Source organism: Microcaecilia unicolor, chromosome 13, assembly GCF_901765095.1.
Source record: "Microcaecilia unicolor chromosome 13, aMicUni1.1, whole genome shotgun sequence".
In the NCBI taxonomy this organism is placed as follows: Eukaryota; Metazoa; Chordata; class Amphibia; order Gymnophiona; family Siphonopidae; genus Microcaecilia; species Microcaecilia unicolor.
Genome location: NC_044043.1, coordinates 61709582 through 61732110, shown reverse-complemented (window position 1 = coordinate 61732110; position 22529 = coordinate 61709582). Strand labels below are relative to the sequence as shown.

The following is a 22529-nucleotide window of genomic DNA, read 5'->3' as shown; positions in this document are numbered from 1 at the left end:
TCACTATTCTGGAAGGAAAGGAAGGACCCAGGTTTCTGCCTGCAAGGCTCGGGAAGTTTGTGGGGGGGTGGGGGGATCGGTGGAGCATGAAATCTCTCTTGTCCTCTTCTGGGAGTAACCGAGAACTGAATCTACTTTCAACCGTCTGTGCAAGGCAGTACTTGCAGTCACAATGCTCTGCAATTAGTTCTAAGAAACTGCTGGCTTAGGTGCTTCATTTAAGTTGATGGAGCCCAGGAGCCGTGTCAGCTTGTGGAAGCATGGTGCTTAGAAATAAACAATTTTATGAGTTGTACGTTTCAAGTGACCCTTAACTATTAGTATTGCCCAGACATGTGACTCTGTCTTTGTGTTTTTCTCTCTTAAGCTCTCTGTTCAATGGCAGTTTAGAGTTTGAAGTCATAAAGTAATAACTGTAGTTTATATGTCCAATATTTCTCTCAGGCAGATTATTTTACCAGTGTGGCTACGATTGTGTATTTCCGCAAAGAAAACTGTTTGTACCAAGCTTGTCCCTCTCAGGATTGCAACAAGAAAGTTATAGACCAGCAGAATGGGCTGTACCGCTGTGAGAAATGCAATTGCGAGTTCCCAAACTTCAAATATCGTTTGATCCTGTCGGTGAGTACCATCGGAAACTTTCCGAGACATTCTACGCTTCATATGTAATATGAATACAAAATGGGACCCATGGTGGTACTAATATGCAAAAATGCATCCAACACAAAGTACCACTTAGTAGTTAGCAGTAGTGAGAGTCAAAAATTTCATAAAATAAGAATTTGAGAGTCTCTTGTATGTAGAAAAGGTCAACATATAAGGTACAGGGGACTATTGGTATTTGTTTTTGGCTAGTTTAGTTGTTGCAAACGGATCACCTACAATTAGGAACTACCTCTGAAGTCCTTATCCAGCATTCTCGCCCTCATTGCATTTCATATATAGAGGCTTTCTTAAGACGTCGATGGCTGGAGAAACAGGAAAGCTGTAGAAGTCATTAATCTTAGGCAGGAAAGAGAAAAGCCATTTCTGTTCTTTAATATTGTTGGAATACATATTGAAAATGCAGCTGACTTTCTCTTCTAATGGCTTAGGTTTTAGTTTAGTTTGAGAAATTTTCGTAACTGTCTTTATGATAAAAAGAGCAAATTGATTTACCTCAATCGAGAAAAGTGGGAGAGAAGAGCCAAGTGGAGTTGTGGTCAAACAATCATAGTAGTGCACAGGTAATGGCATATGCAGGGGCTGGCTTAACCATCATGCATATTAGGTAGCTGCCCCGGGAGGCAAAGAGCAAATGTAGCCAAAGTAAAACATCACAGATTCAATGAAGTTACTCCACTTAAACATGAGGTGCCTTATTACTGTAGTCATATAATTTATATTAGGAAGGAAAAAAGCCTCAGAACTTAAAGGGCTCCAGTCTCAGTTCTGTTTGTAGTCATTGACCCCCCCCCCCCCCCCCCCAAAAAGAAAAAAAAAAAAACCAACAAAAACCTTCCTTAGTCTCCTGTGTAATTCATTCTTTACCAAGCAAAACTGTTTTTTTAAATACATTTTTAAATGATCGAACAAATTGCATGTGTGAATTTCAGGACAAGACCTTCAGCTTTATGCCCAGTTAAAGCTCTTTAGATTACAGAAGAGAGCTGAAGGGAGATATGATAGATCAGCCATTCCCAACCCAGTCCTCAGGGCATGCCTAGTCCCATCGGGTTTTCAGGATATTCACAATGAATATTCATGAGTTAGATTTGCATTCAACTGAGGCAGTGTATGCATATCTATCACATCTATTATTTATTGTGGATATCCTGAAAACTCGATTGGACTAGGTATGCCTCGAGGACTGGGTTGGGAATGGCTGTGATAGATAATTATTAAATCACAAGTGGGTGGAACAGGTTAATGGAGAGCAGTTTTTAACATTTCAAATGCAGGACAGTCCATGAAATTTAACTGGTAGCAGATTTTAAACAAATTCTAGAAATGTTTCTTGTTCAATGCACAATTATGATGTTGGTTTAAGGTTTTAGTGCAGCTAGATTTAAAATATATTTTCTGGAAGACAGATCCATTCACAGTTATCAGCTAGGCGGGTGTGGGGATAGTCATCTCGTATCTGAGAATGAATAATGGGGAATGGATCTGCCTGTTTTTTTCAGCTGTGTTGGATTGACCACTGTTGGAGACAGAATGCTGGGCTCAATGGACTCTTAATCTAATCTAGCATGCTACTACTTAGGGTCTTATCCTCTTGAGTTCTGCTAATTTAATAGCAGCATCATTTAGGCTTTCAAGAAGAACCATATAATGCAATGTACAGCAGCAACATAGCATGCACAGATATGCCTCTTGCTTCCATTGAGAAGTTGTTCTATTCATTTCCCACTATTTCTGTGGATAAATATTTTGTAATTTCAATCCTGAGTAAGATCATGATCCTTTGTGCATTTATACCTCAGAGGTATTGCTCTTTATCATGCTGTCTTTTTGTTTTATTTTCCTTTGGGGTATATGTATTCAGGTCTATAAGACTTTTCTGCTAGCACTTAAGACAGTACTCCATGGTATATTTTTAAATTCCTTGCTGTCTTACTTTCAGGCCAATATTGCAGATTTTGGGACAAATCAGTGGGTAACCTGTTTCCAGGAGGTAGCTGAAACCATTCTGGGGCAAAATTCAAATTATCTTGGAGAGCTGAAAGAAAAGGTATTCATTCCTTTGTTATGTTCTCTTAAACTTTATACATGTTTGTTTGGACTAGATTGTAAGCTGCATGGAACTGGGATGGTTTCATATAAATAGGTAGCTGTGCATGTTGTGTATGGCTGATAGCACTTTAGAAATAATTACCCTTGTTTTAAAAGCATCCTCACATTATTGAATAATTTGAGAACTTAGTATGAAAGAGGGGTGGTGTCACGAAATGTCTAGCCACCTGCCTGAGGTTACCCCGTGGCCACTTAGAGGGTCTATCCCCCAGCACAACTCATGTCTGCATGCACCTGCTGCTTGTGCTCTACACCAGCACACTTCTCCTACTGACTTGGTCACAACCACCTCTGGGCGAATGTCCCACTCTCAGATTATCCCCAGTAATTTCTAGGTTGCTGGGGCCGCACTCCCAGTGGTCCCATAGTTCCCAGAAAGCACTCTCAAACCCAACACACAAACCACCAGGATTCTTTATCAGTCCAGACAGGTAGGGTGAACAAACAAGTGTGTTTATTCTCAGAACTTGAACAGTGGACAGAAAATGTGCAATCGGCAAACAAGAAGAGGTAACTGAAAAATGGATTGATCAGAAAACTAAGTAAACATCTGTTTACTTTCTAAAAAGTACTTGGGAAGGTCAGGACATATAATTGTTCACTGAGCCTCAGCGAAGAGATCTGTGTCTCTTTTCTCCCTGGCTAAAACTGAATCAACAGCCAGCAAGTGCTGGGTAATTTCAAAGTCCAGGCCAATCATTGCCCAGAACAACAACATTAAAAAAAAAAGCTGATTACATCACTATAGGCATTTCCTTTATCTGTGTTAACTAAAGAAGGGAAAGGGTCAGTTCTTTGTAACAGTGTAAAACTAACATGCAGTACCTGCTGGCCAAACTAGAGAAATGCACTTCAAGAATCAGTAAAGGCAATTCTATAGGCTTAAAACACACAGGTGGCATTTACACTTTATGGATCATTTTCTTGAGACTTACACTGACGATGTGCGTGAGTTTTGCACTGCATTATATCCGAAGGAACATATCATACAAAATTTTGGAAAACATCAGACGTTTGAAATTAGTCTGTTGAAACCTCCTTTGTCATTGGTGTGACCCCTGACGCAGGTGCGGTAGCACCGCAACACAGCTCGTGTTGGGTCTTTCTTCAATCAAAGTTCAATATTAAAAGATTTTTCTAATGAAAGAACTGTGTTCCCTTTGTTTTTAAAGGCCCTTCATGCTTTTTTTTTTTTTTTGCATGGATCATTTCATATTTTTGGCATGGAGCAACTGTATGGTATATTTCATGAGAAATGGGGAACTGGGGTGAAAAGTATTATTCAGATCTTGGGAATGTTAGTAAAAGATGTGGCTGTATCTGAGACGTTCTATTCCGTTGTATTTAACTTTTATTGTTCAGATTCAATAAACATGGTTTGTTTGGGGTTTTTTTTTGGGGGGGGGGGAAGCATCCTCACATGTAAATAGCAGCATTTACATACAAATGGAGATTTCAGAAAGCTTCTACTTGCACGTGGAGATATTTCAAGGGGGGCATGGCTTGGGTGGACCAAAAATCTATACGTGTATTCCTCATCTTACATAGATGATATGTCCCTTTAAAACAAACTTCCCTGTGAGATTTTTTGCATCAGCTCAGAGGCTTGCACAGATTTTTAAAAAGTGCTCGTTTGTCCAGAACTTTACAGGAAGGATTAAGGGATTAATTTTCTTTTAATCCTCCAATTTTGTTTTTGATTTCTAAGCAGAACAACAAACACAAAAATTGCACCTATCTACTTAATTGAAGACACTCAAATGTGTAAAAATGGATCTGGCCACATGTGTAAATTTCTGCAGTTACATGTGGAAGTTGCAAAATTGTTGCTTTCACATGCAAGTGCTGGTGCACATGGAACATGCTGAGGTGATGCTGCTCTTTGTCCATGTGTAAATTTGTAAAATGGTTGCTTCTATTGTATGTGTGGCAAAAATTCATACATTCTTGCTCCTATTTATACATATTTTTTAAAAGGCTCTGTTTGACAGAGCCTTTTGTAGAATACTGCTGGAATTGAGCACATTCTGACCTGGATGTCTCAATTCCCATCTCAATATTCTATGTAAAATTGAGCTGTATGTGTAATAGTAAGTAGTAGTGACCATTTATCTTAGCTTGCATGTTGTATACAGATGGTGATCTCTTACTTATCCCTGAGAACCAAGGTTCCCTTAAGCACAAAACCAGTTCTGGAGTTAAATGTTTTCAATTGTTGCCCTAGCAACCCTCAAGACTGTCTATTTGTTTCAACACCTTGTAGAGTTTTTCTTAAAACCTAAAAGGAAAAAGTGTGCTTTTGCAAAATTTCTGCTTGTGAAAGAAAAGCAGGATATCCATTAGTGCATCTTAAACTGATTTTGTGAGCACTAAATTCAGTGCACATTAACTTATAAATTAATGTGATTCTTGTTTCCTTTTAATAATTAAAAAAAGGTGTGAATTGAACTAGAAAATTTGAAAAATGGTTTAAAGCAAAGCTGAATTTTTTCCCTGTGCACATTTCTAAAGAGCTTTCATAAGTGGCTGGGTTACCTTACTGCTTCAAGTCATACTTTAGATAAGTGGTAACCCATGGCATGCATGCAAGAAGCTGAGTAGCTCATTTGCAGAATAAGGTGGAAAGCCATTGTTTTGGTGTAATCCAAAATTGTCCCCTGCTACTTCTCTCTGAGAGGACATTGTACTAATCTGTGCCTTAGAGACATGCTGAAACTCTGGTCCCTATTGCACATCTGAAAAATATTTTTGTATCCATTGCTGTTACTGAATTGTATGTAAATTTTTGAACACACAATGTGCACAGACATGGGATAACATGCCAGTCACCATGAAGACATGCACACTCAGGAACGCTTTAACAGCAGAAACATTATTTTGTACGTAAATTTTATCAGCATTGGGAGGAGTTGCATGCACATACATTATGGGGCTCATTTTCGAAAGCGAAAAATGTCCAAAAAGTGTCATAAAGCACCATTTGGACGGATGTCTTCTCAAAACGTCCAAATTGATATTTTTTGAAACCTATTTTGCAGGCATTTTCTATGCATTTTGTCTGCAATGTATCCAAATCACAAGGGTGTGTGTTGGGGGTGTTTCGAAGACAGGCCTAGGGTGTGCCTAACACTTGGTCATTTTACAGCTATAATGGAACAAAAAAAATGTCCAGTGTGAAAATATCAACATTTTGGTCAGGATCTGTTTTTATATTGAATAAGGTACATGAAGGTGCCTTAAATCAGTGTTTCCCAAGTCCAGTCCTGGAGTACTCCTTGCCAGTCAGGTTTTCAGGATATCCACAATGAGTACGCATGAACTTGATTTGCATGCACTGCCTCCATTATATGCAAATCGTTCATGCATATTTGTGGATTTCCTGAAAACCTGACCGGCAAGGGGTACTCCAAGACCGGACTTGTGAAACACTGCCCTAAATGACCAGATCACCACTGACAAGAATCGGGGATGCCCTCCCCCCATTACTCCTCAAGTGGTCACTGATCCCTCCCACGCCCAAAAAATGTTAATAAAAATGGACTCACCAGCCTCTATGGCAGCCTCAAATGTTATAGCTAGGTCTATTAGAGCAGCAAGCAGGTCCTTGGAGTAGTGTAGTGGTGTGTGCAGTATACTGTAGACAGGTGGGTCCAGGCTCATACCTCCCCCTACCTGTTACACTTGTAGTGGAAACTGTGAGCCCCCCAGAACTCGCCAGAAACTCTCACTGTATCCATATATAGGTTCCCCCTTCACCCATAAGGACTATTGTAGTAGTGTACAGTTAGGGGTAGTGGGTTTTGGAGGGCTCAGCAAACAAGATAAGGGAGTAACAGTGAGATGTGTACCTGGACTATGAAGTCCATAGTACTGCCCCCTAGGGTGCCTCCATGCTCTCCTGGGATGTCTGGAGACCAGTCTGCTAAAAATGCTTGCCCCTCCTACATCCCAATTGCTTGCTTGTTTTTTTTTTTTTTAATAAATATTTTTAATGTAATTGTTTTTTTATTTTCAAAAATGGCCTGAAAAAATAAATGCACAGAGCACAAAACCTTGTTCAAATGGTATGTTCTGAAAAAAAAAAAAGACATTTTGTGGTTTCGAAAATGGACATGTTTCAAAAATGGACAAATGAACTTAGATGTCATATCGAAAATGCCCCTCCACGTGTATGTGAGTAATTGGAATGAATGTATATTATGGCATCTCAATTTCTGTGGTCAAGTACTTTGCCCTTAACTTCACAGCTGCAGCAACTCTCCCTTTATCCTGCATTTGGTGATGTGATCCCTCTGCTGTTCTCCTGCCCCCCCCCCCCCCCCCCGATTTGTCTAAGCATCTCGTTTTTAATAAATAAAAAAAATAAAAAGTTGTAGGTAGTTAATTGTCGCACAGAAAAGGAGAAATTTGATCTGTCTTGATGATGATTTTCCCCTCTTGATCTCTATTAGACCAGTCCAGGCCAGATGGTTATGCCTCTTAGCCCGCAGATGGAGACAGAACAAAGTTGTAGTCCTGCTATATATGGGACACCATACAGGCACAAGCTCTCCAGTATTTCTGTAACAAAGCAGATGGAAGCAAAACACAATTTTTTTCAGACCTTTCCAGAAAGAAGGGGGAATCCAGGGTTCTTCACATCTATACAATCACATACTTGAGAGTTCCCAGTAGAGGATCTAATAACTCCTCTTATAAACCAGACAAAATATAATAATTCTTTGCAATAAACAATAGGATGGACTGGTCTGGTTGGATCAAGGAAAGAAAATTATCAGGTAAGACCAAATTTCGCCTTCCTTTTTTTTTTTCCAATACATTTTTTTTTTTAAATTAAGCATAAACTCCCGAAGCATGAACCGGATGCGCAAGAAAACTGCTTGAATACAAAATTAACTCCAGTCAAGCCCATGGCGAATGACAACAAAGCAGTTAACTACACCTCCCCTCCCCTAAGCAGAATCTTTAAATCTCTTTTGGGAGCACACTCTGTTGGTCCTTCAGAGTGCACTCAAACTTGTTAATTTCTCCTTCCTTATTGTCCATCAGTCCAGTCCAGAACCAATGGGATATAACAAAGAACCCTTCCTAAACCAGATTGGATCCTGATGTAAACAAGACCAAGTTGCAGCTTTACAAGTATCTTCAGGAGAAGCTATATGAGACTGCCATAAAAATGCCAGTCCTCTGGTAGAATGTGCGATAAGAGCCTTAGGAGGCACAGAAAAAGATAACACTAACGAAATAACGAGCTAATGCACACAAATTATTTGAATATTTGCTTTCTGAATTGGATGCAAAATATTGTGTGCTTTTTTTTTTTTGCTGTGCACTGAAGCTTAGCGTCTGGTTCTTTTAACATGCAGATTAGTACATCAGACTCAGTGAAAAAGAAAAACACTTAATGATAAAGGTACAATTAGATCCTGAATTGAATGGAGATCTTTTTTGATGGTAGAATTCAGGATGAGTGTGTTAATTTTGTGGTGTTCTCCTTACAGAATGAGCAGGCCTTTGAGGAGGTCTTCCACAATGCTAACTTCTGCACATATATCTTCCGGATCCGTGTCAAGTTAGAGACCTTCAATGTGAGTACATAACTTATGATACTGCAAAGCCTGGCATGGTTTGGTATGTTGTAGCACAAGATTTTTATTACATTTTAAGTTAATGCTTTTTTAGTACTGGCCTAATGCATGTTTCTTTCAAGTATGCTAGGTATTTCCTCTTTGACCCCCTAGACCAGTAAGCCTATGCAGTCTGGATCTGTTTTTTTGTAAATTCTTGTGGGGATCCATCTGGGATCTTTTTCCTTAGGAGGAGACAAGAATTAGTTGGTCCTCTTGGGCCTAGTTTTTCAGAGAGAGAGAAACAAGAAAGCTAGGACCAGTAGGGGCTGCTGAATCCAGTGGGACTGGGTCCTTCCCTATGTCCCTCTTCTCTAATTAACATATGCATTCGTTAAACAAGATCTTAGTTATATGTACATCTGTGTATATATGTTGAAGATATAAAATCTCAAATACACACAATACATTTACATACAAATATGTTAAGCATATGGCATATTAAAAATATATTCAGATTTCATCACACACACACTTAAAAAAACAAAAACAACTTTCCATTTCCATACCTAGAGGCCTACAAAAGAACTGAGGTTTTTAATATTTTTCTACATCATTTCAAGTATTCCTCTATCCTAATCTCCCTAGGTAGACTATTCAAATTTGGTATCATTTCAGAAAATATTCTGCTTCCATTATAAAGCTTCCCACTATTCTAGAACATGTGTGATAGTTGTATCTAGCAACCAGCAGGTGGAGATAGAGAACTAAAAACTGAGCTGAGACATATCTTTCTTTGCATCCAATCCAGCTACTCAGTATTTTCTATTTCCAGCAGGTGGATGGACACATTTTTCAGTGTCTGGTTCAGTGATTTGCTCCTGGTCCAATTGGTCAACTGGTCCCCAGTTGAGCTTTGTGGGTAGCGAGTCATATCTGGAGTTCTTCAGATCCCTGTCTTACGCCCTGTGAATTTATTTCGTCCCTATTCCCTATAGAGCTCTCCTAACACAAACTTGAAAAAAAACAGCCCCAAAAAAACAAGGAAAGAAGTTTACTGGAGAGCGTGGAACAGATTATCTGTCCTGATTTTCTCATCTGTGTAAGACTTGTGTAGACTGTGAGCTTTTGGTGGGGTTGGGGGTGGGGTGGGGGAGGGAGCAGCCAGCAGTGGTAAGTCTGACTAAAGTTTGACTCAGAACTGCTTGGAGAGCTGCAAGTTCTACTTGGTGCAGAGGAGGAATCCCTGACTCACCATTTGGGACTGCGTTGTGCTGCATTTGTACCAGTCGGAGTAGAGGCATTTAAGTGGTTTTCCTATAGGTGGACCTACTGGCTGGTGTAGGGACGTTGTAGTGCGTGCAAGCTGGGAATCCTGTGGGATGTGGGGGAAACGGTCAGCCGCAGCATATTTTCGGATTTGGTGCAGAATCTGAATATATCGGGGACTTTGGACTCTCTGGTGCACAGTTTGATGCAGGAGAGCATGGGGATGGGCGCCATTTTGTCGGCATCCACTGGCAGTGAGGAACAGTCTCTATTTGATCATGTGTGGAGCACAGCTGCCATTTTACAACCTCAGGGGCCTGACAGCATTCAACTGCATCGGGATCTTTGTTTTCTTTGGAGTTTATATTTCTCTTACACCAGACCTATTTACTGAAGCAGGGACAGTCGGAGTTATTGCAAGAATCTTCAGTTTCTTGCAGTGCTGCCCCTCTGACTCCTGAGAGGTCTGATTTAGTTTCATCTGTCCACTCCTGGAGGTCTATCTCTGTTTCACTCTCCTCATCTGATCTGGCCTTGGTCTGTTCAGAGGAGCCGTCATTAAAGGAGCCATTAGAGGAGGGGGATGACTTGAAATTACTGAGGTTGTTTGATAGAGAGGGGCTTGTTTTTGAGGCATTGGCAGGGCTTGCCATTGAGGAGCCTTCTGCTACGGTGTGAAGATTTCCATAAGGCCTTCCTGATGCAGCCAGACATTCAAGACCTGATTACAGCAGAATGGGTCTCACCAAACACGGGACTGAGTGGGAAGGCTTGGTTGTACCCATTGGCTTCAGAGGAGAAAGCGAAATTGCAGCTTCCCAGGATGGGCTCCCTTGTTACAGCGATGACTAAGAAGACCACCTTGCAGTTGGAAGGGGGCATTGCCTTAAATGACCTACAGGATGGAAAGCTAGAAGGCTAGCTGAAACAAGCCTTTGGCCTTCAAGCGACAGTGTGCAGCTTGTTCGTGGCTAGAGCATGTCTGAAGTGGCATCAGCAGTAAGCAACACAAGACAGGCGCCATAACGTCCAGCTGAAAGTGGGGTTGGCCTACTTGGAAGATGCTATTTATGATGTTACAGCATACAGTATGTTTTTGGCTGTCACATCACATTGGCAACTGAAATTGAGGCATTAGGCAGCGGACTCAGCGTCCTCGCATTTAGTTATTAAACTGCACTTTTGGGGCAAGTGGTTATTTGGAGAAGATCTCTGTAACTTGGTGAAAGAACTGGGGGGAAACTAAGCTACAGTGGTTGCTGAAGGATAAGCCAAAAGCCTCTCGTCATCCTACTTCAGGGGGCTCTTTATCTCGATTTCGAGACAGCATGTGGTACCGGCCTGATTGTCAGCAATATGGTTGGATTGAAGTCCTGTTTTTAGGCATGCCAATGTTCCTTTTGTGTGGACAGGCAGTCCTCCTCTCAGTCGGCTAGAACACCCAATGCTTCCCGAACTTTGCAATGATGCAAGGCTGGTCTACTGTTCTTCTGGTGGGAGAATGTCTTCAGGAGTTAGGAGGTGTGGACCAAAATCTTGTCAGACCAGTGGGTTCTGGTTTTCTTACAGGTGGTTGAAGTTCTCCCGCCCAGTCGCTTCTCTCTTCTTTGAAGTCTCCTTGTCTAAAGGGAACCAAAGCGTTCGAGGTTCAAACCACTGTAGATTCCTGGCTGGCTCTCTGGGCTAATGTTCCAGTTCCCCAGGCCGAACAGAGACAAGGCAGATACTCCATCTACTTCATTGTCCCAAAGAAGGAAGGCACATTTTGTCCTGTCTTAGATCTCAAAGGTCTAAACCGCTGTCTCCAATTACCCCGCTTTTGCATGGAAACACTAAGAGTAGTTATAGCTTCGGTTGAAGTGGGAGAATTTCTCATCACACTTTATTCTTGAGAAGGTGTATTTGCATATACCCAATTGGTCGCTGCATCAGAGATTTCTATGTTTTGAGGTGCTAGGCTGTCACTTCCAGGTCAGGGCTTTGCCCTTGGGTCTTGGCATGGATTACCAAGATAATGGTGGTGGTGGCGGCCTTCTTTGGCACCAGGGAATCTGTGATCACCTGTATCTCGGTGACTGGCTTATTCATGTGTTGTTCGATTCAGTCAGTGTGGTAGCAATGGACTGTGTTGTTCGATTCAGTCAGTGTGGTAGCAATGGACTAAGTTCGCCTTCTGTAGTGGTTGGGTGATCAATTTTGAGAGGAGCAGACTATCTTAATTGCAGATGCTGGAGTATCTGGGTGTTCTAGTTGACACATCATAGGAGAGGAACTTTCTCACAGAACACAGGAGGTCGAAGCTGGATATCCAAATAGCAGACAAAATTTAATGTGGACAAATGCAAAGTGATGTACGTTGGGAAGAAAAATCCAAATCATAGTTACCTGATGCTGGGGAGTCGGCACCCAAGAAAAAGATCTAGGTGTCATTGTAGACAATACGCTGAAATCTTCTGCTCAGTGTGTGGTGGCGGCAGCCAAAAAAGCAAAGAGGATGCTAGGAATTATTAGGAAAGAGATGGTAAATAAGACCAAGAATATTATAATGCCTCTGTATCACTCCACGTATTGCATTCAATTCTGGTTGCCATTTCTCAAAAAAGATAGAGCAGAATTAGAAAAGATTCAATGAAGAGTGACCAAAATGATAAAGGGGGTGGAGGAGTAGCCTAGTGGTTAGTGCAGTGGACTTTGATCCTGGGGGACTGAGTTTGATTCCCACTGCAGCCCCTTGTGACTCTGGGCAAGTCACTTAACCCTCCATTGCCCCTGGTACAAAGTAAGTACCTGAATATATGTAAACCGCTTTGAATGTAGTTGCAAAAACCTCAGAAAGGCGGTATATCAAGTCCCATTTCCCTTATATGAGGAAAGGCTAAAGAGGTTAGGGCTCCAGCTTGGAAAACACATGGCTGAGAGGATAAGTACATAAGTATTGCCATACTGGGAAAGACCAAAGGTCCATCGAGTCCAGCATCCTGTTTCCAACAGTGGCTAATCCAGGTCACAAATACCCGGCAAGATCCCAAAAATTTCTGATCGCACTTATTCTTGAGAAGGTGTACTTGCATATACCCAATTGGATGATATAATTGAGGTCTACAAAATCCTTAGTGGTGTAAAATGGGTAAAAGTGAATCATTTTTTTTTTCACTCTTTCAAAAAGTACAAAGACCAGGGGACACTCAATGAAAGTACTTGGGAAATACTTTTAAAACAAATAAGGGGATATATTTTTTCACTCAAAGAATAGTTGAGCTCTGGAATGGAATGTTGTTACTATTTGGGTTTGTGCCAGGTACTTGTGACCTGTATTGTCCACTGTTGGAAACAGGATACTGGACTAAATGGTCCATTCGTCTGACCCAGTATGGCTATTATGTTGTTACATCTTTTCCTCAGTCAAGGCAGGCCCAGGATCTGAGATTACATTCAGGTTCCAGGGTCAGTGATGGTGGCAATGGAAGTGATGCCCATGGGCAAGGGAATCCAAACAAAAGAGGGTCTACATGACTTCCACAGATAATCCAAGAAACAAACATGGGGTGGAAGAAAGTTCCAAGCTGCTCAGGTTAAATAAAAGGAAAAAGGAAATGGGACTTGATATACCGTCTTTCTGAGGTTTTTCCAACAATAATCCACATGGACTTGAAGAGGTAGCCCAAATGATCCTACACAGGCCATGTTTTGGCATAAAGCCTTCCTTAGGGGTCACCTGGGTTGAAATTAGACTCCAGTATTCCTGAATGATAGTGTGGTATTTGAATAGTGCAATGAGAGGATAAAAACCTCAAGAGGAGCCCATCTCCTTCCCAGTGTGGTTGCCTGAAACAGCAGCTGGCTGTACAGCAGTGCAATGCACTTTTTTGTGTGGATAACTAGGGCTGAATTTCTGGGCCTGGCTTCTGCTTTCTGGGCTGATTGGGACTGGGGATGCTGTAGTCGGTGCTCATAGCTCTTGAGGGAAGGGGATATCAGCCATTCCTACACTCAGGCTCTCTTTTAACCAGAAATTGGCAAGAGTTGCAGTCTGTGGTCTGGCCATAACTCTTGTTGTAATGGGCTATCTGCTGTTTATAGACTAGGGGAAAAATCTCCAGGTGTGTTCAAATAAAGGCTCAATAGAGGCTGGTTCCATTAAGGTTGAAAGCCCAAAACAGCAGGAAGAAACTGCTGGGCCAAAAAGTGATTGATTGCTTTAGTGCCTGCATTTTTAAAGTTGAAAACGCAAGCATCACCCGAGGCTTCTATTACTTATGTACAGCTTAAGTCTGTGCATATAAAATCTAATAACTATAAACCATATCTCCCAATTAGCAGGTTTTAACAGCTGCTACATAATCTGATTTCCTACTGTTAGCTTTGTGTAGCAACAGTTGAAATGCTTATTACGCTGAAATTCCTGTATATAAACTCTGCAGATAAAAATACACCCAGTGTGAGGGACAAAAAACAAAAACAAACAATAAACGTATTGTAATAAATAGAGGGCAGTAGTAGGAAAATAGCTAAGAGATGAGATGGGGCTAGCCTGAGTTGGCAGAAGACTCTTTAGAGACATTAACATCCCTTGGAAAGAAGGGGAGATGGTCAGGGTCACTGCTTGAGGGAGGCATCTGGTGGCTGAGTCAGGGTCAATGATTGTAGGGTTCTGGATGGAGACATGGTGCCCGGTTCCCAGCTTGGGATTATTGTTGAAATGACCAGACTAGTTATGTTAGTTAGGTACTGGGATGAGGATATAAAATAGGGGGGAGGGAGTCCTGGAAAGTTGAACTAAAACTCATGGCAGCAGATCTTGGTTCTGGCTCCAGATGAACTGGAAATACAAAAGAGCAGAAGGAGACAACGGGCCAAAAAACTGGGTAAAAGACATGAGGAAGGGGAAGCTGGTGTTGGGTTGCACATGGGAAGAGGTAGGGTTGTTTTTTTTTTTTTTTTTTTTTTTTGGATTTAGCTCATGCCTTTATCAGTTGTAGCTCAAGGTAAAGTACAGACGGATACATTAGATATTTTCCTATCCCTAGAAGGCTTAGTCTGTTTATACCTGGGGCAATGGAGAGTTAAGTGACTTGCCCAAGGGGGAGGGAGTGACATCACCAGATAGAATGGCTGCCTGAGGACTCTGCTCTGAGCAACCTCATTGCTAATCAACAATATCGGAGCAATCCGGTAGGATCGCTTAGTTTCTTTGGCGGAGATGGTTATAAAAGCTGGTTGACGACCATCTGGATGAGCTCAAAGCTAAGGGCGCCTAATCTCGCAGCATTCGCATACCTTGGAAGATCCATGGTTGACCACGTGGTGGAATCAGGCCTGAGGCCGTCCCTTCCGGCCATGGCTTCATTGCCATCTTCCCAAGAAGATTTATTTACTTTGCATGATACTTCGGGGGAGACGGTGGAGGATCCGATAGCGGTGATCCGAATGTGGATGCGAAAAATAAAAGCAGATGTTAAAGTGGTGCTGAATGAGCTGTCTGCACTTGCAGTGGATCTCAGAAGGGAGATCAGTGAATTGGGGCAAAGGCTGGAGGATGCCAAACTTAGAATAGACAAGTAATGAAGAGGCTTTGGGTGCACTGGACAAATAGAAGATTGGAAGATCTGAAGAATCAAAGCTGTTGGAGCAATTTGAGGTTCTGGGGTATTCCAGAGAACCCTGACTTATGACGACTGAGTTTGTGGTGCAGCAAATAGTAAGTAACCTCCTTAGTGATGCTCAGCAGGTGACCCACCTGAAATAATACAACTGGAACAGGCCTATAGAGCATTAGGGACACCCAGAAATAATAAGCTGAAAGACATTATAGTGTGTTTCTGTGATTATAAGGTGAAGGAAAAAGCTCTGCATAGGACTCGCACAGTAGAGAACTTTTGCTGAGACTCATATTTTATGGAAATTTACCAGGATTTGGTGGCGTTCACCTTGCAGAGGAGGATGGAGCTCTGCCCGTTGACCCAGTATTTAAGAGCTCATGATGTCCGCTATCGTTGGTGACATCCTTTTGTCCTTGTATTTTATATGGACGGTAAACAGTGTCAGGTATGCTCTCTTACAGAGACCAGAGCTATCTTTCCTGATTTGATATAAATTCTAATGCAACAACAGCATCCCAGCCTAAGTCAGCACCGGTGCCTCATGGGGCACCTACATGGCAGCAAATTCATAGATATAAATGCCTGAAGAACATACCATTTTCTGCGGCTGCTTGGACCAGAGGTTGGCCTGGCTTGATATATTTACTTTTGCTATACTGCAGACTACTACCCAGCATAGAAAGATTGTTTATGGGTTCTGCTTGTTTATTTTACCTGGACCTGGTCCGGCTGGCAAGTAAGCTGGATTTTGCCAGTTGACTGACTGATTGTTTTCCAGCATTGAGGGACTGATTTCTATGGATTGTAATCATCAGAACTACACCATACATAGTTATTTTGTTCTGGACTAGATGGTACTCTTTGATACTACACTATTGGATTCTCTTTATTTTTTTTGCTCCAGTTGGATTGTGTGTTTGACACCAGAGCCAGTGTTGGAATTGCCTTAGGTCATGACATCTGTTTATTAAACTAGGGGTTGCCACTAAGGAGCCTCGGGAGCCTCTTCCTCCAGGGATGCCTAGTTGGGGTGACTGGATATGTATGTTCAGTGTGTTTCCATGTACGGCAGAGCCAAAGATGTCAAGAGTGGACAATTTCCAAAGAGTGAGAATGAGATTTTTTTTGAGGTAGTGTCCAGTGTACAAATCTAGAAAGATCTAAGTGTCTTATTGCTTGGCAAATGAATAAAGTAGCAAAACACATTTATTTTATCATATAAGAGGGAAAGGGAAATGGGACTTGATATACCGCCTTTCTGTGGTTTTTGCAACTACATTCAAAGCAGTTTACATAATATATACAGGTACTTATTTGTACCAGGGACAATGGAAGGTTAAGTGACTTACCCAGAGTCACAAGGAGCTGCAGTAGGACTCTAACCCAGTTCCCCAGGATCAAGGCCCGCTGCACTAACCACTAGGCTGCTACTCCATTCCAGATTACTCCATAACCCCACATTTTATTATCTACTAATTTAGATAATCACTCCAAGCCATTGATTTAATAACTTTAATCTCCAGTGGAAACAGATGACTTTTTAAAAGTTTCCAAAACCCCAGCATTGAACTACCATTTTCAAGCTCCTTTGGCAATTTATTGTACCATTCCACTGCCATAGATCTAAAGGTATTGTTCCTCTACTTTTCCTTCCTCACAATAGATTTACTGTGAATCTGCAAGAGACTTCTGTGATAACCGCTTTATTTTAGGTGCCTCTGAAAAGATAAATAGAGAGAGTCAACAACATGAGTCGATTTTTAAAGGAATTTGCCCAGATAAACTAAGTTACCTGTGTAAATTTTTACAGATGGAAAAGTGCTCTACACTCAGTGACTATAAAAATATGCATAAGTTTTGGAGCACATGTACTTATAACTCAGGCTTGTCCAAGTTCAGACCTCAAGGGCCGCAAACGGGTCAAGTTTTCAAGGTATTCATAATGAATAAGCATTAGAGACATGTTCATACAAAGAAGGAAGTGGATATGCAAATCCTGAAATCCTGGCCTGAACTTCAACAAGCCTGTTGTAGGTTCAGGAAAAAGGGAAATAACAGGTGGTGGCAAAATACACAGGAAGGTATTCTCAGATTTCTTTCTCCTGGTAAAGCCCCTTGGTATTTATTTTCCCTTAGTCTTGCCTCTCATGAAAGAAGTGATTAGGATTATTGTGTTGGCACAGAGACTCTAATGAATGAGAAAAGCAGCTTAGTGTTTGAAAGAGTGCCTTCAAATGAGTGTGAGACACTCCTAGTGATTTGACCATCCAAACTGTATGGAACGATAAGAAATGAATTGGTTGGCTTTGTAAATGGTTATGATTTTGTGAAATTTTATATCTTTTTTTTTTAATTATTATTTATTTTATTTTTTAAAAATCTTTTTTACTTTCTCTTTGAAAGGATGAATCTCGTGTCAAGGCCACAGTATTGGAAGCGAAGCCTGTGGATCATAAGGAATATGCTCGAAGGCTGATCATGAATATTCGGAAGCTGGCTGCTCACTTAGTTTGAGTATGAGGAAGATGTGATCAGGCTTCTTGTTTGTGCTGCTGAAGAGGTTACAACAAGCAGGAATGCTGTCTTACATGTATCACAGATGCACTTTGGTGATGTTGGCGTAAGATCTGGTTAGCTTGGGCAAAAACATGTATATTTTCTATATTACATTGTCCAGATTACCAAATTTTAGTTGTATAGTTTCAAATGGTGTATTATACTTTTAATAAAGGTCTTTCCTCATCTCCTGCACCTACCATGAAACTTCTGTAACTCAGCTATTTTATATGTCTGCCCCTCTTTAGTGGGATCTTGTCTTCTGCCTGGGGACCTGCTCATCTTTTCACATGCTCATCTGCTTTTGCAATAAGAGTAGAGTTCTTGAAGGCATCCCTATTCTTAGACTCTTATTGTAAACATTTGCTGGTTGGAGGAAATGAACTTTTTGGCATGGGAAGGCTTCAACATCTCATTCCATTAACATTTTGGTGTACATTCTTCAGTTTGGGAAGCAAGTGATTTGTTAGGGATGCAGTTAGAATTGTAGTGATTGGAGAGAGGGGACATTCTGCAGTAGCCTTTTGTTGCAAGCACACTCATTCTTGGTTCTGGTTATACTTACTGCACCTACATGCTCACTTCTGATGTCTTTTTCTTTGCATTCAGATAACCTGTTATTTATTTGTTTTAGTTCAGTTTCATTAATACTATGCTGGATTTAGTTAGCCGTGAAGAGACCAATATAATGTTAGACGTTTTTTTACTCAAGTGCCTTCCTCTGAAGAATGGTACAACAGTTCACTTCCTGATGAGCATCGTGTAGGATGAAGGCAGTTTCATTACATCCTTTTTGGACTTGAAGCTTAGTGCTCCAGGAAACCTTCCATTCTTCTTTCTAGAGGTTCTCAGTTTTAATGTTTGGAATGACTACATGGCAGAATTATTAATCAAAGACTTATCTTTTATATCTGAAGAATATCCTTCCTTCAGGGTTTAATAGACTGAGTCAGATGGTTCTGATATTAATCAAAATTGTCTCTTCTGAGGAGTGCTGATAAGCATTGTCTTTTTTTTTTTCTCCCCTTAGGGAAATCTCACCAACTACAAAGCCTTGCTTTATTTTTCATTTGAATTAATATTGTGTAGCTTTTGGATGATGGGTAATTGCATCCTAAGTTTGCTTCTACATTTTTGTTACATTTTGTACCTTCAACTTTTGTTTTACAAAATCAATCTGTGATGGATTGTTTGGGTAGATGGAGGGGGGCTGTGTAAGGAATGAAACTTGTTTTTTTTTTAGTTCTTCTTTAGTTTTGTTTAATAAAAAAACAAAATGTGTTGTTTGTATATACTTCTTTTGAATACTGAATCGTTCTCCTTACAGGAGAGTAGTCAGTTTGGTTTGATAATACAGTGATCACTGAGGAGGGGTGGGAGAGGGAAGACCTGGAGGTTAGAAGAATGGGGAGAGTAAAATTCCTTCAATGTCTGGAAGGAGACACTTGTTCATATCATTTGCAGTCTTGAAGAATTCTTTGTTTCCACTGCTTGAGAATACCGCCGATCAGCACTTTTCGGATTTTTATTGACGTTTACTCAGCCATCTAACCAGGCTCTAAAATGTGTGCAGACAGCAAGGTAGTACAGAAAGCAGTAATTATTCTACTGGGCTTTCAGCCATGAGTGTATAGAAGCTCAGTGTATGCCTAATCACATTAATTCTGTGTCTGCTAGCTGTAGCTTCCTCTCCTGCTTTTTTTTTATGCTTTCTTTATAGATTTAGGGGTGCTACAGAAGCCCCCACTGGATCCATCTTGGATTCTTTCCAAGTTGTTGTTGGGGGTTTTTTTTGTTGTTGTTTTTTTTGTTCTTTTAAACCCCCTCCCCTTTTTTTTTTTTTTTTTCATTTCTGCTAGCATGTTAATTTAACATAGCCCCCAGTAGCATTAAGATATCTCACCAGGGACATGTACCCAAGAGGAAAGGGTGAAGACTGCTGTGTAGTTGTTGACTCAGTCATTAGAAACATAGATAGCTGTGTGGCTGGTAGTCTTGAGTTGCTTAATAACTTGCCTCATGCCGAGACAGTGGACCTCATGTATTACGTAGGTAGAATTTGAGTACTGGGGGAGAGGGTGTCTAGCATATGTGGGACCAATGTCTTAGGGATGATCTGACAGACAATTTTAGGATTTTATATAGCATTCTTAGAAATGTTTTTTTCATGTACAAGATCTCAGAGGTGGTCTGAGCTCCAGTCAATGTGTGATGAAATGATGGTGCAGGCAAGAGGGCTTTATGTTTGTTAGAACTTGGCAGTATCCTAAGGAAGGGGGATTCTATTCAAAAACGCTGGCCTTTAACTTCTAACTAGGGTGCATCCTAGCAGCTGGCACAAACTTTTTGAAAAGGAGGGCAAGCTCCATGGTGTGGGAAAGCAGACAGTTACAGGTGCTCGCCTAGCATGGAAGCTTCTAAGGGGGGCAGCAAAAAGCAGCTGCAATCAAATCAGAATGAATTCTGATAGCCCCACAGACTCAATTTGCAAAAAAAGGTTAAATATTTAAATATAATGTCTGAGTTTTTATGGAATTGTTGTAGGATAATCATGATTGTAGTTTAGCTATCAAAATCATGGAGGAGAGAGATGATAGGCTAGAGCCCTGAAAGTTAATTAGGGGGTGGGGCCTAAGACTAAATGTTTGCCTAGGGCACCCAGTACTCTTGCACCATACTTGCTTGCAGGCAGATGCATCAAAGTCCTGTTAAAGCACCAATTGCTGTTTCCAAATCTGTAAAAATTACCGCGTTGGAAATAACAAAGGACGTTCAAAACAAATGAGATGCAAATGAGCTGCTCAAAAAAACAGCGAGCGGCTCAGCAGGGGGAAGGCAGTCGCTAAGTGTGGCTGCTCTGTGCATGCTGCAGCTGTCTTTCATACATGCATACAAGCTGCATGTATGAAAGCAGTGTGTAGCTTCCCCCCCCAAAATTTATTTTAATCGCTGCCAGCTGTCTCCTCTGCAGCACTCCCTTTCCTGTGGCCAGGCCTGCCTGGTGACCCTCGGCAGCAGTGGATATGATGTTGATGGGGGAGGTAAGCAAGCCAGGCGAAAGAGAGCGAAGGGCTGCTTGGCGAGCAGGGGCAGGCACTATAGATGCCACAGCTCTCCTCAGCCTAATACTCTTCTCTCAACATAATACGAACAAATTCACCACCATTAACACACCAAAACTGAATCTCCCAATCTCGGACACCCTAAAAATTCTTGGAGTTACCATTGATCAACACCTAACACTTGAGAACCATGTGAAAAACACAACCAAGAAGATGTTCCACTCAATGTGGAAATTAAAAAGAGTAAGATCTTACTTCCCAAGGACCGTCTTCTGTAACCTGGTACAATCAATGGTACTCAGTCATCTAGACTACTGCAACGCACTCTATGCTGGCTGCAAAGAACAAATAATCAAGAAGCAGACAGCCCAGAACACTGCAGCCAGACTCATATTCGGTAAAATAAAATATGAACGTGCTAAGCCCCTACGAGAAAAGCTACACTGGCTCCCACTTAAAGAATGCATCACGTTCAAAATATGCTCCCTAGTTCACAAAATCATTCACGGAGATGCCCTAGCCTACATGTCAGACCTGATAGACTTACCACCCAGGAATGCAAAAAGATCATCCCGCATATTCCTTAATCTTCACTTCCCCAGCTGCAAAGGTCTAAAATACAAACTAACGCATGCGTCAACCTTTTCATACCTGAGCACACAATTCTGGAATGTGCTGCCGTGCAACTTAAAAACGATTTATGAACTAACTAACTTCCGCAAACTACTGAAGACCCATCTCTTTAACAAGGTATACCACAAAGATCAACAAATGTGAACTCCACATACATCCAGAATTGTCTTATAATATCTACTTGTTATACTATCATGTCTTATCATTATAATGTTACCCAAGATCCTTCTGTAATATGAAATGTCTATTTTCTTAGATAATTCCACTATTCATGATGTATTGTAAGCCACATTGAACCTGCAAAGAGGTGGGAAAATGTGGGATACAATTTTAACAAATAAATAAATACAGACAGCTGACCACCTTTAAAAATTTTATTGTTAAGGTAGGTGGTCCTTTCTGTGCATCGCTAAGAAAATAGCTGTGCATAACTTGGAGTGCACATTTGAATGGTAAGTATCTCATTTAAATAACTTAGGGGCCCTTTTACAAAGTGTCTGTAAACCCAACGCGAGCTTTTACCGCTTGCTAAAAGGGAAGTACTGCTGGGCTACTGCAGCAGCCTGGCGGTAGTTCCCTCCCCCATTGCACGCCATTTCCCATGCTGCAAAAATATTTCAATTTTTGTAGCGCCTGTGTGTATCCAGCGGTAATCGGGTAGTGCTGCACACTGCCTGGTTACCGTGGGAGCCTTTACCGCCACCTCAGTGGCACCCAGTTCTCAGTAGCTTGTCTCTCATGGAAATGCCAGTATTACAGTGAGTAGATATTAACTCAGTGGTGTGCTGGAGCCGGCTCGCACCGGCTCGCAAGAGTCGATTGTTAAGTTTTGCTCCAACTTGCGAGACAGTTGTTACTACGTGCGAGCCGGCTCTCTTCGCTCCCTCCCTCTGGATCCGGTCCCTCACCTGAGTTGCCTTGTCCATCGAATTCTTCGTGGCAGGCAGTCTTGCCTGCCCGCTGCCAACGCTGACCTCCCTCGCTGCCGGTTCGGTCTTTAAAAATGGCCGCCGAGACTTCCAGAGGCGGCCTCACGAGACTTCTGCTGAAGTCTTGGAGGTCGCCCT

The 22529-nt window shown here is 41.4% G+C and overlaps 1 protein-coding gene across 2 annotated transcripts in view; it reads left to right on the top strand.

Moving 5' to 3' along the window:
* The window catches only part of RPA1 (replication protein A1), a 93686-nt gene extending 75733 nt beyond the window's left edge, over positions 1-17953 (top strand). For both annotated transcript variants that reach the window (XM_030185713.1, XM_030185714.1), the window contains exons 14-17: positions 445-621; positions 2606-2713; positions 8277-8363; positions 17615-17953. In XM_030185713.1, the coding sequence (XP_030041573.1) occupies positions 445-621; positions 2606-2713; positions 8277-8363; positions 17615-17725 (483 nt within the window). In that variant the 3' untranslated portion in view covers positions 17726-17953. The remainder of the gene's footprint in view (positions 1-444; positions 622-2605; positions 2714-8276; positions 8364-17614) is intronic.
* Positions 17954-22529: the final 4576 nt, after the last annotated feature.